This window comes from Tenebrio molitor, chromosome 5 (assembly GCF_963966145.1).
Source record: "Tenebrio molitor chromosome 5, icTenMoli1.1, whole genome shotgun sequence".
Classification (NCBI taxonomy): domain Eukaryota; kingdom Metazoa; phylum Arthropoda; class Insecta; order Coleoptera; family Tenebrionidae; genus Tenebrio; species Tenebrio molitor.
Window position 1 is genome coordinate 9,953,597 of NC_091050.1, and position 23,285 is coordinate 9,976,881.

Here is a 23,285-nt window from a genome sequence, read left to right on the forward strand (position 1 = left end):
TATTTGCGATATTTACAAAAAATACGGCGACATTTGTGCAAAACGTGGGGACCGACGAGAGGAGAGTTCGTCCGGGTTGGTGCTTGTGGGGGTACGCGGAGGAGTCGTCGTTTTTGGTCGTGGCCGGGCCACGATACACCTAGATATTATCTGATCTTTTCCTGATAACACTAGTAAATTACACACCTGATGCGAAATAGACAGAGGGACGAGTCCTGAGTGAGTAGCCCATTGGTTGTCAGTTTTGTCCTGTTCCGGCCGGTCGGAAGGAATATAGGTCAGTCCTGGCGATTTCTATGAAAATATTTGGGAAAGTTCACGGACGTCCTTGGTGAGGACCCGATATGCAGTAAAACGATGTCGTTCACCTGTCGTGAGCAATAAAGACGTTAAAATAGTTTGTGTTTTCGATTCGATTGATGTGAACATAACCTTTATGATGATCGTGTAGACACCAACCAGGAACAACATGGTCTAAGAGGGCCATGACATCTCGCCAACCTTCTACCATTGTAGACAGCCAGGGGACAATCACCCCTCACCTTGCTGCACAGGTGAGTCAATCACAATCGAGATTAAACATTTAATGATAGATAGATTAACAGCTCCGAGAGTGAAATGGTTTATGGCTTCGCCTACATGTCCAACTTAATTCGATTGCAACGACTTCACTTGATTGCTCACTGCCACTCCTTCATTGCTTTGTAAATAAACCATTTATTCCAGGTATCACAACATGTAGGTATAATCGCTAAGTAAAATACCATACCAGGGATTACCATTTTCGACGTAATTATGGCCTCCCAACGTTTAACAAAACAATTCGAATTGAATATAATGAAGAGCCTCCAGCCAATCTTCCATAATTGATATTAATGCAGACGTCACTTTGTTTTCACAATTTTTTATTACCACTTTCTACAACAATTTGTAATAACGCTTGTTATTTTACACAACCACACACTACAAATTATCCGTAATTTAATTGTTTTCGACAAGCTGGACCTCCTCTTGCAACGTCCCGTATCAAAGCTCTGATCACTGATGCCAACACACAAACACAAAAAAAGTACAAAAGCTTTTATCTCGCCTTAATTAATATGCCATAACAAGAGATTTTTTGGGCGTTGAAGAGTCGATTGTGAACGCACCACTTGTCAGCCTGCAGAATAAAAACACAAACAACACAAAAAGTGAGGTTAGATTTAAACAGCTGATCCGTGATCCGTGGTTCGTTCACAATCGATTTTTCCACGCCAACTTTGAGGATAAATTGAAATAAACACCCGATATTAAATATGAACCAACATTATCTCGAAGCAATATTTGACTTTACCAACTCACGCGGTATTGTCACGTGTTGCGACAATAACCCGATGATGAAAGTGTTTTGTTCTAGTAGTACTAGATTTGTTTGAAATGTAACTAAACGAAGCAATTCAATAAATTCGAGCCACCGTTTACGGTTTCATTTCTTTATCAGGTGTCAATTTTTTGACGTTATCAATCAACAGGCCTAGATAAACAAACTTTATTAACAAAACAATTTAAATTGTGTACAATGAAAACCATTCAACCGTCAGGTTTCCGCAATTCAAATCAATATTGGCTGCAGAAATGTTTTATTTTCTCAATTTTTGAAGCAACTTTTAATGGTTTGTTTCTGTACAGTGGCACTTTTTATCAACAACACCCAATACATATCTATGATTTGATTGTTTTCGAAGAACAGTGTGATATTCCATGTCAAAAACACTGACGGTGATGCCAACAAATGAAAACAATAAACAGAATTTTAATTAATATTTATTTATTGTTATTCTTCCAGCTGTGTTTATATTGAGATTGTTTAAAAAGTAAAACAGGAAAATTATTATTTCGACTTGACATTTGTATCGACCTTGTGACATGTACAATTTGATTAACTTACAACAATGATTCGATAATGTTTTCAATTTTTTTTTTATTCTACCAGTAGCTTCTTTAAACTTACACAAGACTATTTAGTAGATTGTATCGTCAGTCTGCAGGGTAAAAACACAAACAATGCATAAAGTGAGGTTAGATTTGGATAGCTGATTCGTGATCTGTAATCCGTGGTGCGTTCACAATAGACTCTCAGTGTCAACTTTGAGGGGAAATTTAAACACCCGATATGTACATACTTTTTAGGTTATGTAGGTATCAGCTGTCAATGGATACATTTTGTTATTAAAACAATTCAGACTGTACATATGAAGAGTTTTTTTGCAATAACAAACTGTAATGGCGTTTGTTGTCAAGCGGAATTATTGTTGTTAAAATTTTATCCTTCATCCCACACGACCTGTCATGTCCAAAGCACCGATCAGCTATGTTCACAGGAAATAAATAAAAAACAAAAGCTTTTATCTTACCTTAATTAATATGTCATAACATTTTTTAATTATTGTTCTTCCATTTGCGTTTGAATTTAACAATTACATATTTCAAAATACGCGAAGGGAGAATTATTATTGAAATTTTGAAATAATTCTTTTGATATTTATATTATACAGAACGTTGAGAAATGTCAAATGTGGGTGGCACAGTTAGATGTATTTTATCAACAAAACATTTCAGGTTGTAGATAATATTCCAGTCTGTAGAAAAATAACAAATTTTTATGGCATTAGTACTCCACTGGTAGGAATTAGTAATACGTTTTACGATGGTGTAATATGCAACACCCGCTACCGTACCAAAAAATACAGAGTAGAGATAAAAATATAAATAAAATAGGCAAGCCTTTATTTTACATTATGTAATATTATCTAACATACCAATTTAGTTTTTATTGTTACTCCGCCACCTGTTCGTATTTAACATTTGTTTAAAAAATATTGCAGAGGAGAATTATTGTTTTTGTAATGTTTGACATTTATATTACATGTCATCGTGTGAAGCGATTAAATTACTTTTGTAATACATATTTTAATATACAGTGCATTTCAAAATTTAACAATTAAATAAAGAAGAACATTAAGAAAATGTGCAAAACCTTATTCCATTATAATAAAAATAATTTGCAATCGAGCATCTACACAACAAGCTGCTCCGAATATCCTGTCTTTGGATGACCTCTATACGGACAGAGTGCATCCGTTGGTGCTACGCTTCCTCTTCCTCTTTAATCCAATCTTCTAAATTACTGCTAGGACATCTTCTCAGCGGTCACCTGTCACGACGAATTCTAGCAGCAGGGGTAGCATTTTTAAATATTTTTTCACATGCATAGTCGAAAATTTTAATGCAAACTCAAGAAATAAAATCCAAACCACAAGACTCGTACAAAATAGAACAGAATAGAAATAGATCTTGACAGCGAGTTTTTGTGACAATCATGGACACATTGGAAGCAATTTTGGTTTGAAAAAATTCATAGGTGAATTCAACACAAAGTTATTTCTTGGAAATGCTACAAATGGAGTGGTAGAGGTCTTGGATTTTCTCATGGGCTATGAGCCATATCTGCGCAAAAGACAAATATCAGTCTCAAGTAGGCTCTACAAACGGACCGGAAAACATCGTCATTCGTTACGTTACTGTCGTCTCTCTCTCTCTCGTGTACTTGCATGTAAGGTAATCGACGTTTTCAGTTTTCATTTACAGATTTTTCACTGGTTTATCGCTCCGCCTTCGCGCAGATATTTCCAAGGTCACAGCCCATGAGAGAATCCAACACCTCTAAATAATTGCAAATTATTGCACTATGATTGCACTAGCTTACAAAAACAAATCGCTAAAATGTCTTTGAACTCTTGTAGTTCGAAAATAGAGGTGACGGAATTTTTTAAATATTTTTCTCATGATCTTGTGGTATACCGCTCGTATCGTTCAGGTAATTTTGGGACACCTGTATAAGTAGTGATCTAATACTATTTCTAACAGTGACTTATTTGTCGTAAAATAAAACTGATAGGAGAAATTTGATAGCACAAAAAATCGTATTTATCATGTTTTTATTTTCAAATCCCTCATCTGCTGTCAATTTTTTTGTCATTTATCTGGGCTGATTAGAGATATAATTACTTATTAACAAAAAAAAAACATGAAATCGCAAAGGCATTTATTATTTTAGGCACAATCAATCTCTCACCACATTTTCGACAACTAAAATTTTGCAATTTTTTATATAACTGATCAAAAACATTGATCATAATGTCGAAAAAGAAAAAAATAAGAAAAGCTTTTATCTCATCTTAATTAACATGTCACAACTCAACTGATTTATTTTTTCTTGTAACACTTCCAGGTCCACATGCCTTTAACATTTGTTTGAAAAAGAATTATAATTTGGAAGCAATATTTCAAATTTCACAATGACTTTGTATCGACGGTACACGTAAAAATTCCCTTACTCTAACAGTATTTTACAAGAATTTTAATTAAACAAAGGCGACGTTCTTGTGGGTTTTAGTTATTGTCTTATTATGTGGCCGCACAGTAAACATCAACCAAATCCCACTGCGAGGTATTTTCTGTTCGAATGCTCGTTACATTTAATGATCATTTTTTTAATCGGTGTTTTTTGAAATTTAATCGCATCTTGCCGGTCCCGTTATATATCTTGTTACACAATGTCATGACATTATATTAATAATTTTACTACTTTTGAGGTTATAATTCAATTAAAATAACCTTAAAATTAGATTAGCGTGAAATTTATTGCAAAGCGCCGGTGGGCACATGTCGCACCATGGCCCAGGATTTATTGCAGAGTTTGAACCGCTCTGCTATAATTTTTCCGCTGTCAAAAATAATTCGTAAACTACTATTTAAGAAGGTACCACCACCATAATTACAATTCCTGGTGGATTACAACGGATTTGCATTAATTTCAATTTTTCACAATGGACTGTAGCCTTAATGAGACATCAGTGGTAGTGTAATCCACTGTTTATTCATATTTTGATTTGAAGATTTCTTAAGAGCACGCATTGTCGCAATTACAATAGCAACAAATAGATTCTACGGCGGCAATAAATTATAAATAATGTAGGTTCATTGTGACGATGTTCCCATTTACCAGAGCACATGAATGATGACCAGCACTGTTCTTTGATATTAGTTCGCCTGTGCTCAATACTCTTCTAAACAAAATAAATCATTTGCTCGCGGTCTTGTTCCTTTTTATTATTCAACTTTCCGGCCGATGATTAATTGAAAATGTGTAATTTGTACCGCATAGTGTTAATCTGTTCATTAAGAGGTGTGGTTGGCTGGGTTGAAACCAACTTCATCATACACGATGAGAAATAAACGTACGAGTTTGATCCGAGAGGTGTTTAAAATGATAATGAATGCAGAAAGTCACTATTATGCTTAAAATCTCACGTCGTACTTAATTTATAAAACATATTAATGTTGGCTTTAATTGCGCTCTTGAAATCCTCGTTAGACCCAGACGACCTCTTCGGGGGAAAAAATCATCGCAACTGAATCGCGGAAAATTTGTACCGAAGGAACAAAGAGGCCAAGTGTGTTGATGAGAAGCGCTAATCCATGTACCATTACAAGCAAAAATAATTACGCCACGTTGTAATAAAATTTATGGCGTGCATTCAAATTCTGAACGAACCTTTAGAACAGTAATACGTGAAATGCTATGCCATTTATGTGCACAATTACGTAGTCTTAAATGAAGCATGCCATTTATTTTAATTTATATAAATCATCGTTACAGCTTCAACAAGAATGTTGCGGTGTAGCTGTTTCGACCGAAGAATGTTCATTGTGCCGCAATAATTATGTACAGGAAATCCGACGTGAATATTATTTTTATTAGGAAAGGAACTGTTTCAAAGAGTCGAAAAAAATCTTTTCTACAGTTTAACAGTCCGGTTGTCAATTAAAAGTTAAAATAGTAACTTCAATAGAATATTGAGTTACATTGTGAGTATTTTTATATCTATATATATCACTTTGACATTAGTGTACTGAACTATTTTAAGGTTCTAGTGAAACGGGGCACAAAGATTTGTTGATACTGAAGAAGAAATAAATTTAGATGTGAATGCTTTGATGAATATGAAGAAGTGTGACAGGACTCGTAAATTACGAATTAATAATTTGCACTTGTGGACTTGTGTTGGTTTAAATTTGATATGAACACATCACAGGTTTTTTCCCACATCTTTCTTTTATCTGAGTCTATAAAGGGTTTTTTTTTAAATTTGGCGTCGAAGTTGGCGTTGAAAAGTCGATTGTGAATGAACCACTCGTCTTAAAATACAGTGATTTTTCAAACTGTAGATTAAAAACACAAACGGAAAAAGTGAAGTTAGATTTAAACCGCTGATCAGAGTTGTAATCCGGTGGTGCGCTCACAATCGCCTTTTCAACGCCGACTCCCAGTTGCCTATCTCAACTCGGTCTTCAATATCTGGGCTTAGCACAAAAAGACTCACTTCTACTCTTAATGATAAAATCTACTAGATATTAATATCCGTTTCAGAAGCAAAATATCAAAACTCGTTTCACTCTAAGTGGAAAATAGTACATGTTTTTAGTATTTAAAGTTCACGAAAATATTCTATATGTTGCCAACATTTTTAGAAAGTGAGCTATTTCAGTCCAACAATTTTTATTAATACATTTTGTCTTGTCGTTTTTTGGTTTTAAATAAATAAAATTCAGAATCAGATTTAAATATTTTTACTTAATTTTGTTACAATTTGTCTTCTTTTAAAAGGTGCTAGAACTATTCATCTTCGAATTTTCATTCATCATTCGTGTCAGTTTTTGCCTACTATTAGCTACTATTTTTCAGCCAAATGAATCTAAAATAAAATCTTTTAGGTGTCTGAACATTTTGAAAGTCAGCTTTATATTAGTAAATGCCTGACTAAAATCGCCTAACCAGAGTCGTAATTTTTTTACAAGTCGTAGGTTAAGTGATATTGTAAAGATATTGGTTCTGTAAGTGCACAATAATTTCGAGTTTTATTTAGCCGCGTAAAATATTTTTGCAGATTAATGTTTCCTGCCGTAAATTCTTTTTATTCGTCGCCAAGTATTTCTGTACTTAGCGTGGCGTAAGCCGTAAACATATTTATTTTTCGAGCCTCCCACTGCCGTCTCCCAATCAAATTCAATCTTTATTGTGGCTAATAATTAATTGCTTTCGCCTGGAAACTGAAAATTAGCCCGAATTTATTATAATTTTGGTGTTTTTAAGTTCGCACGTTATTCAAATTTCGTACCACTTCACGTAAGCTTATCAATTCCCGAATAATAGCGTGACTACAATAATTGTATAAAAATATTGCCAAAATATGCTTATCAGAAAAATGCCTCACACAATGTTCATGTATGCCAAAATTGATAAGGGGGTCTTACGTTTCCGGAATAAATATCTAAAGACCTTGGACTCACCACCGAACGCATTCAGTAATGTTTCCGTTTTTGAGAGAGACGAAACACAGTGTGGAAGTAAATAATGCACATTGTTATTATGACCACGATAAGTGCTGTTAATTGGCGTACAGTCGATATAAATAACTGGCCCACACCGAGATAAATAAATTTCGTCGCTTAATAATCGGACGGATAACACGAAATCCAAGCGGACACTGTTTTCAGCGCTTTTCAGGATATCCCCAGAACAAATTTCCTGTTTCACTCTAAAAATATTCCGACAAGGTGTAAATATAATCTCCGTCTTTGGCCTCCTACAATTGACAATACCGTACGTTCTGAGTAAACAGTAAACAACCTCAACTGTTATTGCTTTCATTTCATGTAAAGTCACTTTGTCACAAAAATAACATTTTTGTAGGATACGCACGTGTTTCTTATTCGTTCTAAATATAACCAATCTTTTTTGATCGGTCTTATTATTACTGCTTTGTGCTCATCTAAACTTACTTAATGGATTATAATTTCAAAGGCGCACACACCACATCTGGTTTTGCCCAAAACGGAAATTTATGCTCCTCTCGAATCTTGTAATTCCTAGTTCCGAATTGTTTATTGCTCGTCGTCGCTTTGTAACAATTTCTTTCTCCCAATTTTATTTTCTTACAAAACACTTAAGCGAATTTGATATTCAAATTTCCAAACGCTAGAATTTACACATAAATTTACGAATAAATCTTGCCGTGAGGAAAATTAAACAATTAAGCTCAGATCTGGATTAGATTACGATATGATTTATTTTTGTTTAGATCTTATTTCCAAGCGAATATAATATTCAGTCCCTTCCTTATCCCAAATTAGCTTGAGTTCATTCAATTCTTTTTTTACATTTTTAAAGTGCTTATTTAAAATAAAATGCATCTCCAGTTGCAGAAATGTCCAAATTTTAACCGCACAAAATTTTTACTGCCACTATAGAGGTACTCCGTAATGAATACCAATTTTGAAGAAGGGTTTTGAATAATAGTATAATACTCAACTGGCGTGTAACGGTTACAACTCGTGCCGCAAACCTCACCCGTGAATAGTAGCCATTACGAGCGAGTTAAATACAGTAGTTTTTCTATTATTTGAGCTTTTCTTACTTCTTTTTAACAAAAAACATACAGACTCGCCAATTATGATATTTTAAAATAATTATGAACATTCCGCTGTGCTTTGTAGTCTATATAAACAGTTTTAGCGCGTGGTCGCAACCCGTGGAGTAATGAGTTATAACTCCCGACCCTGCAAAATAACTACCATTACTTGGCATATGTAACGGATGTATTATTTAACAGGGGTAGAAAAATAATTTCTTTTGACAAAACTCGTGATAAATAAAAAGCTTTTTTGTGTAAACTTATTGAAAAACAAAGATATATTTTTTGTAGTTCAGCAGTTAAAAGTTAGCCTGCTTGGTTTTCTAAAGTGGAAAAACAAAAATGATTTATTTCTGTGTACAAAGGAAGAGAAATCAATGAAGTCAATGATTTCTTTGGTTCAAACACCTGAATTTATGTGAAAAATATTTTCGCACGTCTGACAGAAAAACATTCCGTTAGTATTCGCCAGCGGTGATTAAAATAACAACAAATAAATTTTATAAATTGATAATATGGCAAGCCGGATTTCTAATAATATTTTATAAGAGGTTTGTGTTCTTTCAGAGCTCAATCCATTTGTGATACTGTAGCTATATGTTACAGTGAAAGTTTGAAACCAAAGATTGTGCACGTTGCAGCGAGTGTTGGCTTATTATTTATTATTTTAATGTGAATATATTGTAAATAACAGAAAGTAAATTTCCTGAAAGCATTAGACAAGTCTCTTACTAACAAAACCACTTACCGAAATCTCTTCCTCTATGGGCCAATTACGGAATTGAAACAGCTCAGAACTAGTCCTGGAAAAAAATTAATATTAGTAGCGGTGCTATCGTTAAGCATTAACATTACTTATAATAAGTTACCGGTACTAATGGAAAAGTCCTAATTAAAATCGTCGTGATTTAGATAAAGGCGCCGATCTGGAAGACGAGTAAAATTTGGGTTTCACCGCTCGAAGACGTTCCACAACAACCTCCCACCAAGAGGTTGCGTATAATAATAATTGAAACGTGGTAAGTTCAGTTTCTGATTTACTGCACCTGTTCGTGGGGATTTAACGAGACCGTGTCCCTCAAAGAATAATAATTATAATTAGAGATATTCATGTGGATTGTCAGCGACGCGTTTATTTCTTCTAACATTTCACCATCAGAAGGCCTCGCACCGCTCCTCTTGTAAACGTAAATTTTTAACAATCCTCACTTTTATCCGAGCGTTTCTATGGGGGGATTAATGATGATGCATCGTGCAATAATTAATCTCGGTGGTACGAGCGGCTGGTGAGGTGCTATTTGGAAACGTTTTGTCACCTAGTGCCTAAATTCAACAGCCTAGGCCGCAGAGGCGACTCCCGGTGCGGTACCGTGGCACGTAACTGCTTAATAAATAATATAGATAAAGCGTTTTATTAGTAATTTATTGAAATAGTAAACTAAAAAGATGAATCCATAAAAGGAGGAATCCCTATTATTGTATTGTTTCTTGACCGTGATAGCTCAATAAAAAAGATATTTCCAAATATTATTTTACGGCGTCTTCTGACTTTATTCCTCGGTATAAGAAAAGTTTTGTTTTTATGCGCGTTGTGTTTTCAGTTTTATTACAATTTAAATTCATATTAAATCGCGTCCCTGCATTCGTATTTTCCGAAGATTTTTATCTGGCATTCTTTTAACGGGGCGAACGGTCCCTTCCGATAGATTAATAGTGAAAAGACGTTTCATTAGTGGAATCTGACGTAACCTGACGTCAGGTAACGTTCAAAAAGGTATTTGAACAAGCGTCCCTTCGCCGGGATACAGAACAACCCCCGAAGATAAAATCGCACCTGCACTCTTATTCACTCAATTCAAATTAAAAATATAATAGCAGACTTCCTCTTTCTTGTTTTAAAATGACTCGAGTTTAGTGGAAATTAATGTTTTTGGCGTCCACACTTTCGGAGCTTGTTGGGCCAGAAGATGTTTTTGTGGGGGGATGAGGCGCGGAGGGTGCGTGGTATGCAGGTAAATGCAATGACAGGCTGCACCCCGTTATGTGAGATATTCGATTAAGGGTAGGAGTGAACCGTTCGCTTTTTTATACCTCTCCCATCACGGTTATAAAACGGGATTATATTTCACATAATAAGACCGAAGACATTAGGAGACTCAAAGGGAAATATTAATCCCCCCTTCTTGTATTCGGCATTCCATTTTGGTTTATTAATTTCTGTCGCACCCGCCACATTTTTCTATCAAAGATTATGGAGATTCGGACGGGACAAGGTCAAAGTAAATTATTTCGAAATTTGAATTTTTCAGATTGTCGTCTAGGAAAACACCTGTTTTGATATTCTGATCGTTTGTGGAGTGGGCAGATTATGCTCTCATCTACATACACTTCGACACCTCAGATTTATTCCCAATTAAAACCATGTAATGTAGTTCAATGAATTTTATGGAATTGCAGGACTGTATTTGTGGGTTTTGCCATTACTCACGGCAACACGAATTTACTTCCAATGAGCCACTAGAAAGTGTCAAAGAAGGTCATCTCAGGAATTACTTTGCGTACGTGACTTATAAAATTTCTCCGAATCAGATCTGAAATTGCCATTTTACCGTGGAATCTTTGCCCGTACTAGTTTTATGCTTCGGACCAACTTGATAAGTCACGTCTGTGACCATAAAATACTAGTTCATCATTAATATGCAATCTGTGAAATTAAACCATAAATATTTTTTGTGTCGCTTAAAAAACTATAAATGTCGCTTTTAATAATTTAACAGAAAGTGAAAAGCTCTGGTAGTGTTGCGAAAGATAAAAATGATCTCGAACCAGTATTAGAACTGGAAATTGTGAAGCAATCCTAGAGGCAAAGTCTTCGCGTCTATTGCGGTTCTGGGGGATTATACCTGTGGTGGTTGGTATTTATGTGGTGTAATTATTGATACCCCACAGAGAGAATCCCTAATGAAACTCAACGAGAGAACAACAACCGTTTAGAGATCTTCCACACAAATGTGTCTTTACAAAGCCTCCATTGGAATAGATTCTGAGAAATTACAAATGAAGCGATATAAATACTAATGATCGATGATTTTGCATGCTGACTTTTTATGGATGTGTAATTTGTTAGGTGCTTTGGGGGAATCTATCAAACTAATAAAGAACTGAGAGATCTTCGGTGTTTTAATTTAGGAACTAGATAAATTAAAATCGCACTTTTAATACAGATGTTTCTTTGCGTAACATTGTTAAGTTTTGCGTTTCCTTATTACTAGATTAATAACTGCAAATTGCTTCCACATTAATATCCAAGAGATTTATGACGTTTCTTTTCTTGTCCACAATAATTACAGAGTAGTGTTTTTGTTCCACAATAAGTAAAATAAAATATCACTTAGAGTGATATCTTGCGTCGTTTACTCATAATGCAGTTAACAAGTTGTTAGAAGTGTTGGATTCTTTCATGGGCTGTGGCCTTGGAAATATCTGCGCGAAAGCGAAGCTATAAACCAGTGAAAAATATGTAAATGAAAACTAAAAACGTCGACTACTTTACACATAATGACGGTTTGTAGCGCCTACTTGAGACCGATATTTGTCGTTTGCGCAGATGACTCATAGCCCATAAGAAAATCCAACACCTCTACTATTGGACTCAGTCACATTCAAACTAAAAGAAAAGACATCTCTCTCTACATTTTTACAGTGAATCTAAAGTGAATTTAGATTTTAATTGATATTGTATTTACTTGTTTTTCTTCCTAACAGTACGAGTGTGAAAATAACAGAATATTAAATCTGGCTTAAATAATAAGAGAAGATTGTATCTAATTATCAAATAAAGTATTTTAAAGTATCTGTTAAATGATTAACTACTTTAATCTTATTTTATTATGTTGACAAAATGTAATTTAGATAATTTATTTTAAAAGACAGTTAACAACTTCTTAAAAGAATTTATTTTTGTCTGATAGCGGTACATTTTGTAATTCCTTATTTATCTACAAATTGTTTCTACTTTAACAACTTTACATAATATCTTTAAGCTTTTTGGACTTTTTTATGCAGGAATTTATTGAGAAAAAGACAGACAGTTTTAAATCCTTCTAAAACCAAATCCAAGGATCTTGTTGGTTCAAAAAAAATTTCATTGGTGTCCCCTTCTTGGATCTTTCTTATTGAAAGTATAAAATACAAAAAAGAATATTTCGACATTTTGAAAGCAAAAATGAGTCTGAATTTTTAATAATAAAATTGACCATTTCCTTCAATTTATACGGTACAGATTGATGCAGAATTTGAATTTCAACCAATGACAAGCAAATAATGCCGTAATTAATGCAAGACTGCAACGATCGAATATTACACTTGGTGCATTAAATAAGTACTTGTCATTGGCCGAGATTTAAATATGACAGTGATCTGATTGGAAATTCTTTTGAAAGAAACCAATTTTGTAAATTTATTTTTCTTTCAATTTTCTTCAGAAAATAGTCTAATAGACTGGAATATTTTAAAATGTCAAAAAACAATGTGACATTTAAAGTGATGTAAGCTTATTTAGACCACCTGTATTTTTTCTAATAGAAACTATTTTTTTTTAAAGAGCTGTAGATTGATAGTTTATTGAGGAGAACGTTGGAAAGACGAAAGAGACGAAATTAAAAGGATTTGTGATGGAAAACATGGATTAATGATTTTTTTAATCTGGTGCTGTTGAAAATGATACTTTTCACCTTCACGTGCACCTGGACCGATTACATGAATAACTCTATTATCGAGAGCAAAACATGAAATGTCCAGATTAGATATGCTCATAAGGCAACTATTGTGGCGACTCACGGCTGTCCGATAAGTGTGTAAATAAGCCTAATTTTATGACCCCCACTTTACATACCCGTAGATGTATGTATTACTTCATATTCCGATCGCGCATATTGTGTAAAATAAAATCTACACGCTAGATTAATTTACGGAATTCGTCTTTACACGAAAAACTGTGTTTCGAATAAATTTGCATGAATTACACATTTATTGGCTTTTAAAAAAATTGATTTTTTATCGACGCCTCTCCCAACAGGTCGGCGTCAACCGCGACGTGTGAACCGGGAATCGGCGAAACGCTTCTATTTTCTTTTCTCCTTAATTTAATTAAAGCCAGGGTAGGTACCGGAGGCGTTAAACGCTCTATCTACTTATTTCGAAAGGAATCTCGCACTTTTTCAATCCCACAGTCTTTTACGATTATTGCAGGTCTACCACGAGGGGGACCTACGTCGCCACTTTGGCCGGAGGATCGACATTTTTACCTGCAGCACGTCCACGGAATGAGATATTATGATAATACGACCTACTTCAAACCAATCATGACACCGACCAGAAATGCGTACTGCATTGCGCCACTTCATAAGCCAACTTACGACTTTAGTTCACCCCGTTCCCGGGGGTGGCCGCGTAACGTCACACTCAGCCACCCCCGTCGACGATGAAAATTACATTCGAATTTGCACAGAAAGACTGATACCGATTTTCACGCGGGGGGAATTGACTCACTAATTACATTTATACAGATTTCTAGAAGAAAGACAAAGCTTCTTTCATTATCTTGCTATTTCTTTACTTGTGATTATTTATTGTTCATCTATCATCTATAAACGGACTGTAGATCATTTCAGAATAAATATGACAAAGAAACGACACCACAGCGTATGTCTGTCGATCTTTTTAATAAATCTGGAGGTATGAATTGTCACAGAGGTAGTGATGATCTGGTCTGGCAAACATGGCGCGCCTGTCATTATTTCACTTATCCTTTGATAGAGGTGTTGGATTCTCTCATAGGCTGTGACCTTGGAAATATCTGCGCGAAGGCGGAGCGACAAATCAGTGAAAAATCCGTAAATGAAAACTGAAAACGTCGACTACTTCCAAATTTAAATAGAGAAGAAAGAGACGACACTAACACAACGAATGACGATGTTTTCTGGTCGGTTTGTAGCGCATACTTGAGACCGATATTCGTCGTTTGCGCCGATATGACTCATAGCCCATGAGAAAATCCAAGAGTCCTACTATCCCTGCGTCTAAAATTAAATGTTTTCGCTACATTTTTTGGCTTTACTATATTAAAAAATTACATTCATAAAGCTTTCAATTAAAATGTATTAAATTTGTCCAACCTTTGTTGCGCAGAAAGCTCTCGGACCTTGACATTTTTTGAACAGGTTTCTAAAATTTTATCGTAGATGTAATTTAGTGTGTTTTGAAAGAGGCATTGTGGATCTGCAAGAATTCTCGGAAACGATTTTGTGTGAAGTCTCTCCACACAGGTGCTATCTTTTACCGAAAATGCGCCCCTTGTAAAAACAAAGATGGTCGCATTTTACCTGTATTTTTTATGTGAAACTGATGGTGGCTTCTTGACCGCCTGCTGGTCCGTAATGTTGAAATATCAACTCGAATCCGAATTTAGGGGAGTGGCTGGTTCATTTCAACCACCTTGCATCTCGAAATGTTAAATCACCCTATTCACGGACCGACACCCCCGACCCTTCCATATCGCATCCTTATGGTACCGCATTGTTCCCAAATATGAAATCTGCCAAATAATTGTAGGGCCTTGTCTGGGCATCGTGATAAATGTGAGGATTTATTTTCCTCCATCTCTTACATCAACATTATTAATTTAATGAGGCCCCAGGTAGATTCACACTCACCCCGGCCTACTCGGAGATATTTTCTGATTCGTATCGAGTTACGTGAATTTCGCAACCGATCAAATTGCGCAGAAAAATTGCATTTCAGCATCTTTTATTTGTTCGGAGATTATTTCCGAGTCATTAGGCGATTACCGAGATGATCAAATTCCCGATTGATAAACAATTCGTCAAAAAAGCGTACCTTGAGAGACGAAACAAAGAGAACCTTGAGACAGTAAAAGAATTTTCTCAATACCTGTGCGAATCCATAAAAAAATATGTTAATTCCGCGTTTAGCGTCTGGAATAATTCAGCAAGCGCTCCTGTGATCTAGAGAGACCGTTCTTTATCGCCAGCTATTAAGAATTTACTTTGTTCATTGATTTCGAGGAATTTTAAACGTTAATGTTTGGTGCAAGAGGTGGATGAAGAAATTAATTATAATACTGGCGGAACAGTGGCGTACTTGGCAATTAACCTACGTTACACAATTTATTACCGACACTATAGTTGATATGACATTCCGTTTTTATGGGTCAAATTACAATAAAAATCAATTTATGATAATAACGCGTCATGCTTCATAACTTCCATCGCCTCTCTCTTTTGATCGCAGCCTTTTCATATTTTCTTCATAAAATACTCTTTGTTGTATATCTTTCACGTGCTCTTTATTAAGTTTCCCAATTTACTCAGGAACCTGATCTTGGCTAGGACCGCTCCGGTTGCTAGAATAATCTTGCTGCTATTATGCCTACGCCTCTGCCAAATATCGTACATATTTGTATTTTGTCCTTTACTTAAAATTTATGGTATATGCAGTCAGATTTTTTCCGTTCTATTATTTATTCCGCTGACAGAAAATATGTGTTCGCAACCTTCCAAGAATGCGATTGGAAAAACATCATTTTAATTAAACGGACAATTCCAGAAGCATCATTGAAAAAAGTAGTACAGCATCGGCGGCCCCTTTAATGCTTGTCCTCGACTTACACAACTGCCACTGGACGTCATTCTTTCAAATCCGTCCCATTTGCAAATAAAATCGATTCTGGTTATAAGCATATTGACGTTAGAATATAAAACAATGATTTTCAGAGCCCGCACTGAAAGCTTCACCGGATCCGGGGATTATTATTTCTGTCGCTTTCAGCCATTCACGTCATATATATCTAGGAATGTACAGTATAATGGGTGCTCGGGGACGTCTTGAATCTTTTATTTATCAAAATCTGTGTCTATTAGCTCCAGATGGTGTACTCATCTCCGGAGATCATATTTTATTATTTTAAACATACCTATCCGTCCCACAGATTTTTTACAAGTGTATCGTATTCCTGATAGGTGTTTGTGTCAGAGTTGCTCCTTTAGAAAAATGCTATCACGCCTCTGTCTCTGCATAAACCCATAAACATAAACCATGTGAATAATATCTATTCAATTGAATATTTATCACACGCAGTTAACCTTGTGACTCCGCAGTTGTTGATTATTGGATGACAAATAATTTCAGTGTGAGAACTGAAATGTAAGGCAATCCATTAGAAAATCCGCGTTCAGACAGGGCCCATCTTCCTTCTCTTTCTCTACAAACAATGTAAAAATGATAGTCACCGAGTCTACGGACAAAATAGATTTCTTGACGACAAAACCTTTTTTCTTACGTCAATAGTTCCGCAAAGAAGGAGTTTGTTTTTTGCGCAAAATTTCGCCACAGCGAAACTTATTTTCATCTAAGTGCAAATTTCAATCGGTTGCCATCAAAGGATAATTACCATGATTAATCATTTAAGCTGGGTGGATAAATAAAATTTTCGCAAAAGTGCATTCTTACAGTAAAAGTTTTGGAATTTGGCCAATAGAACTCAGAGGTACGACTTAATACAAAGGTGTTACCAAGTTTCAACATGCTTTTCTATTAGGAAAAAAAGAGAATCTAGATGTTTCCAACCCTCGCGAAGAAAAAAAAAGATACATAGACATTCTATCGGAAACTATCATATATTTTATCATTAAGTTTTTGAAATTCCATTGCAATAGTAGATTATATCATTAAGAGTAGAAGTGAATCTTTTTGTGCTAAGCCCAGCGATTGAAAACCGAGACGAAGTCGAGGTCGCAACTGGGCGAAGCACAAAAAGACCTTCTACTCCGAATACATACATACTATTTTATCTTCAAGCGGATCACAAAAAAAAATCGGACATGAACTTGTTTATTTTCTTTTGCTGCAGTTTACAGTAAAATGATAATCAAAATGAAAATTAAGAGGGATAAATTAATTATTAAATATTTCCTATAATTATTGATAAATAAATTGTCAGAAATGCTTCAAATGACCTTATATTTGACTCGATCGAGCCGCCTGTAGACATTTTAACTCCTAGGAAGTGTTTTAAGTCCGGTTATAAAAAGTCACTTCAACCGTTTTTATGGAGATACACAAAGGCGCGATTTTCGACCGCTTGAAAATGAAATCAATTTTTATCGTGCTAAATCCAAACTCGTCACTGACAGTAGCAAAAAGCAAAAGTTTTGTCTAATTAGATACAGATTCTAATTCCTTTTGAAACAGTAGAAGAAATGTTAGTAGAATCGAATATTTTGTTAGAATTTCGTGTCATAAGATTAAATATGACAAATATATTGTACAAAAAGTAGATATCTTTTCGACATTCTACGTTCAGGTGGTCCATTTTTAACCAGTTCTGAATTTCTATACATTAAACAGGGTTAAAAAAGATCCAAAATCCCAAAAGAGGTAAAAATCATAACAGATCTGATTAGTTAAGTGAAAAATTCCTCGTGATTGTAACATATGAGACATTACCATGAAATCCACGTTGTAAAACCGATTACGCAGCAAAAGCTGTTTTTTTTTTTACTTAAATATGTTCTTATTTGCATCCTAGAAGTTATCTTCATTTGCCAATTTGTCAATTTTTTTATATTTCGCAATTAAAGAGTTTCAACATTTCCCTATTCATTTTTGTTGAAGTATTCTGAGCATTTTATTTGGTTTCCAAGTTGACTAACTCTTACTAGATTCCTTTCTTTACCTTCATTATATTTTGGTTGTGATTGTGTGCTTGATGATCAGTTTGTTTTTGCAGAGAAAAAATTCTATTTTTCTTTTCCCATCAAGGATTCTCGCTGGAAACTCTGCAATCATTCATTCTCGTCTTCCTATTTTTATTTATTCAAGTCATCAAATGTCTGTTTACGATTTGATAAAAATTGTATCTAGACCAACATGACCACCCAAAAACCAAATTCTTTGTAATTTGCTATCCAGGCAAGATCTTTTCTTCTGTTGTTGATGATAAAGTCTTCCAAAAAGATAGGGATAGTGGCATATCTAAAAGAATAGGCAAGGGTTGATGCTAGAAAATTCATTCATTGCTCTCTCCCTTTCAACCCTTGTGGGCAAGCCCCATCGACGTTCAGTAGAGAGAAGTAAATTTCTCGCGTTTTGTTTGTTCAAAAACAATATCTTCTGGTTGGAATGTATTGTCGAAAGCTCTTGGTTTACAACTTTTTTGTAGATTTTTTAAATTTATGTAAAACATGTAATTTAATTTTTTTGAAAAGTGACCTCGTATCTAATATCGAATACCCTTGTGTTCCAAAAGAAGAGACCAAAATCTGACTAGTCTTCTTGATTAGAAGCGGACGAAATTTCATTGTCATCGAAATCTTTCGTTGATTAATATCTTGACTTGTCATATTTGTATTTGAATTTTTATTTTGTTATTCCACAATCCTCCATTGTCGGCAACGACGCCTTTGTTGCTTTTTTGCTGAACGAATTAGTAGAATTCTGATTGTCTATTTGTCTTTTCTTTTTATCTGGAACCTTAACCAAACCTTCTAATTTAGTACCACGTTCACAGCCATACCCGTGCACTTCCCTTGTGAGAACTGCAACCTCAACAACCCATTAATCCGCCTCCGGACGATCTCCACTCTATTTCTTTCTAGCGACAATACAAAAGCGCTCGCTATTACTATACTTTCAGCTCTAATAAATAATAATTTAGCCGAATCGCACCGTAAAAGCTTCGTAATGATGTTTAAACGTATCATATTAATTTTTTTCTTTGTGTCTGCAATGAATGATACAATTCGGTGTCCACCTGGAGTTATCTATATTAAAACGCGATTAGAACCCATCTGCTTTGGTCGCGAAGGGAAGGGTTAGGCACGCTCTTGAGCACGTGTTTTCTCGCTTGTGCCTCCGGTATATGACAGCTCTTCGCGACGCCGCCTCTGATGCGCGAGCCGCGACTCCAACCGACAACAAACTGCTGATCCACCAGATAAGCCGGCTAAAACTATATAAAGAGGCGAAATGTGACATGATGTGATGTGTGCTGGGCGGATATTACAACGCCGGGTTGTAACTTACAAGTTAAGTGCTTTGTAAGACGAAGAATTCTCAGTAGTTTATGGGCGGGAGTTGGACAGCTGGGGATCAAGATGCGGAGCTGTGGGCCAAATGCAAAAGCAATTTTCTAGTACTAGTAGTTGGATATGAAAAATGGTTCAAGTAAACCATCACAGTTGCAAATTATCACAGAAGAACGATGAAAAGAAGTTCTTCTAAAGTGAAGAATTAAAAACAGGACAAAACACATTTTTTAATTAAAATTAAATCACGTTGTTTAGATCACTTTCAAATTAATTTCTACATTCACGTTTTTAAAACTTTTATATTGGCAACTTTTTTCGATAATTCCAATAATTCCAATACTTAATTGGTTCCATGGCCCCACCTTTAGTATAACTGGTAAATAAAGCAGCGGTTCTCAAACAGATACTTAACACCTCTAGATTCTTTGTCTCCAAAATTCATATCCAATGTGTCTTTTTTTTTCCTTAATTAGACATTTTTCTGTCATTTCACAATTTTCGTTAAACGAAGAAGTTAATCAATGAATACATTAATTATGTCTTTATCCTTCAAATTTAAAACCATAATATTCTTGCTATAGAAGCGATATCCTGTTAAAGGTCTTGGATTTTTTCATGGGCTGTGGGTCATATCTGAGACGACGAATATCGGTCTCAAGTAGGCGCTACAAACCAACCGGAAAACATCGTCACTCACCCTTGGCGCAGATATTTCCAAGGTCACAGCCCATGAAAGAATCCAACACCTATTTTACGCCTGCTTGGATTTCTTCTTCTTCTCTTCGACAAAAGAAATACACTCTTTTCATTATCATGACGTCTTTTTTATTATCGATATGATTATATAACAACTGAACATTTTTATCTGTTGCAAAATTTAAAATGTACTTGTTGAACATACTGACATTTCATATTTTGCTTGTTTTTCGTACATACATCCATAAATTATTTAATTAATGTGTTGTCGTGTTTTTACAGGAATTAGTTAATTTATTAGTGGAAAGTTGTTTATTGAATGAAATTTTTAATTTCATCAAGTGTAATTTGAACGTGTCAGTTGTTAAATTCGTAAATAACGAAAATACTGGTTGAAAAAATGTGTATGCTGTGAGATCGCACGTTACTAAGTGATTAATAAAAATATTTACATCTCGTGTGCCTTAAGTTTAAATTAATCTTTGTGGCAAAAAATCTAAATAAATCACTTTCTGTCCAATTAATATCTAAAATTTGTTTATCTTAATAAAAAAAATCGTATTTATCATGTGTATAATGGCTCGGATTACTATTGTGAAATCATCCCATGTGGACTTAAAATGCAAGTGAAAGTATGTTTATCACCTTATAGAAAATTATAATTATTTCGTGTTGAATTAGAGGATAATTTCCATAATAAATTTTACATAATTTATCTGTACGCATCTGATTATTCTTCCTAATTGTCCAAATTATAGTGCTATATGATATATGAGCTACCTGTACACCATCATTATTTTATTAACCGTCTTACTTTAAATTAGTATTCATAGATTTTAATTAACATTTCTAAATTTGCTCATTCGGATAGGTTTTTTAAACAATTACAAACTATTTTAGAACCAATTAATCTTGCTAATATGTGAGAAGAAAATAGCATTAGAAAGTTTGTGAGAACGGAAAAATATCACAATTATTGGCAAAACAGTGTGACATCGAATGTCCTCATAAAGGACACGGCTGAAAATACTGAATTAGGACTCAATGCTTCACCGATAGAGGATTATGTAAAAAATGTTTCAGGAGTATTTTTTCGTGTGGGAGATCAGTAATCTGTTGGTGCCTCATAACATGATTAATTAATAGCGACGAATAAAAATATGGCAAAACAATAATTAATGATGGTGTTGAGACACAAGAAATGAAATTACTGGGACAATTTGCTAGTTACTTTTGCTTAGAAATTAATTTATAATCATTTTACATTTTAAAAATTTATTTATATCAGTTAGATCTTACAATTCGGAGAGCTTTCTTGTCAAAAGAGATAAATGAGCTTGTTTGATTATTCGATAATTAACAATATTAAAAAAAATTTTTGCCTCATTGTATTTTAATTCGGCAAAGACTAGCTGAAAGCTCAATTAACAACCCCCAGGAACTTGTAGCTAGGATTATTATTATTATTATTGGATCGTAGCCTATGTAAACTGATACTTTAATGTTAATGCTTGAATGATTCAGTTTTCGATAACTAATACCTCAATCAAGTAGTTAGGAGATAATTTTGGAATAACGGTTAAAACGATTTTTTTCAGACCACTAAAACTCATAAATCTCATTAATTCTTACACTTATTGCTGAAAAAAGCTACGTCCACTAATTTCAGATTTTTATTTCAACTGTTTCTGTTAATTACGAAATTCTTTTATTTTTAATTGTCTCAGTTAATTACAAAATTCGGATTTAATTTCGAAACCGCCGGATTATTGAAGTACATCAAATTTTATTGTGTTAACATATTTGTGATCTGACGACAACCGAAAACCTTTGAAACGTTAACTACTAAAAAAAAACAACTTAATTTAATTACTGACCAAAAGTAGAAAGGTGAGTTCAAGTCTCACTAGGAGCCACACTTATTCAAATATTAATTAATTAAATCTGTCTGGAATAGCTAAATCAACAAAATATAAATTAAGTTTCGACGTAAAAAACATTAGTTATTAAACGGTGTAATATTCTGAGAAGGTTTCTTTCTAGTCGGGGGATTTTGTAAAAATGTTAACTGCTTCTTAATCGCCTTGATAAAAATCCGGCGCTAATATTTCAATTAGTCTCCGAATTTCGTCTCTTTTTATTTTCATTTGTGACGCACATTATCTTGCAAATTCAAGTAAAATTAATTTAATGTGGGTGTAAGTGGGTGTTGTTTAGCAGGATATTTTTCGTTTGTTGTTTTTGTGGCCGGTGGTTACGTCTTATTTGCTGTGATTAGATTAAAATAAAGAAAGTACAGTTTCATTTGCAACTTGGCCATCTACTTTCATTCTCTGGTAAACAAAAACAAGAACCATAAAATAGAATTCGCGTCGTGAACGTTCTTCCAGTCCATTACCTGGCTGTTAAAAAAATTACAAGTCGTAATGTCAGTAAGCGTCTTAAATCCGTCGAGAGATTAACGAGTGACGAGGAAGATGCTAACTAGCACATTGTAATAATAATTGGACAACGGAATGTAAAGTCGATGTTATCGCATCCTTCGAGAAATTAGCATCAATCCTGGCAGATAGGATCGCCACAAAATTAAACTAATCTCTGCACGATATTGGTGGCGTCGCTGTCGTAAATCTAACGGCAAAAATGTGATAAAATTAGGAGTGTTTTCGTTTCAGACAGTTTCGGGAGCTGAAGGTTTAGAAGGATTGGTAGCGGCGGGAGGTCCGCCATCGGCTACCGCTCCGGGAGCTCGCCTCAAGCACCGGACTCGCAAGTTCGCCGCTTCCGGTAGCCTCAGTGACAGTTCCTCCAGTGTCAAACGACAGGTTTGTGAAACACCAAATCATTCCGTTGTGCGTATTGAGTTGCGCGATACGTATCGGTTACATTGTAAGAGGAGCCATTATTTCTTAATACCACGTCTGATTGCTTTAATTTATGGCATGGAAAAAACTTCACAGTC

The 23,285-nt window shown here is 34.8% G+C and overlaps 1 protein-coding gene and 1 long non-coding RNA gene across 7 annotated transcripts in view; one reads left to right on the forward strand and one right to left on the reverse strand.

Annotated features, from left to right (window-relative positions):
• Nucleotides 1-1,654, reverse strand: LOC138131192 (uncharacterized). The gene is made up of 3 exons (XR_011159727.1): nt 433-1,654; nt 187-368; nt 1-139 (listed from the first exon to the last, which is right to left on the reverse strand). It is a non-coding gene; the product is annotated as an uncharacterized lncRNA (long non-coding RNA).
• Ca-beta (Ca2+-channel-protein-beta-subunit) overlaps nt 335-23,285 on the forward strand; it is a 109,191-nt gene continuing 86,240 nt past the window's right edge. For 4 of the 6 annotated variants that reach the window (XM_069048045.1, XM_069048047.1, XM_069048046.1 and 1 more), the window contains exons 1-2: nt 335-554; nt 22,999-23,148. In XM_069048045.1, the coding sequence (XP_068904146.1) occupies nt 486-554; nt 22,999-23,148 (219 nt within the window). In that variant the 5' untranslated portion in view covers nt 335-485. The remainder of the gene's footprint in view (nt 555-22,998; nt 23,149-23,285) is intronic. The other 2 variants (XM_069048048.1, XM_069048055.1) reach the window with 2 other exon arrangements.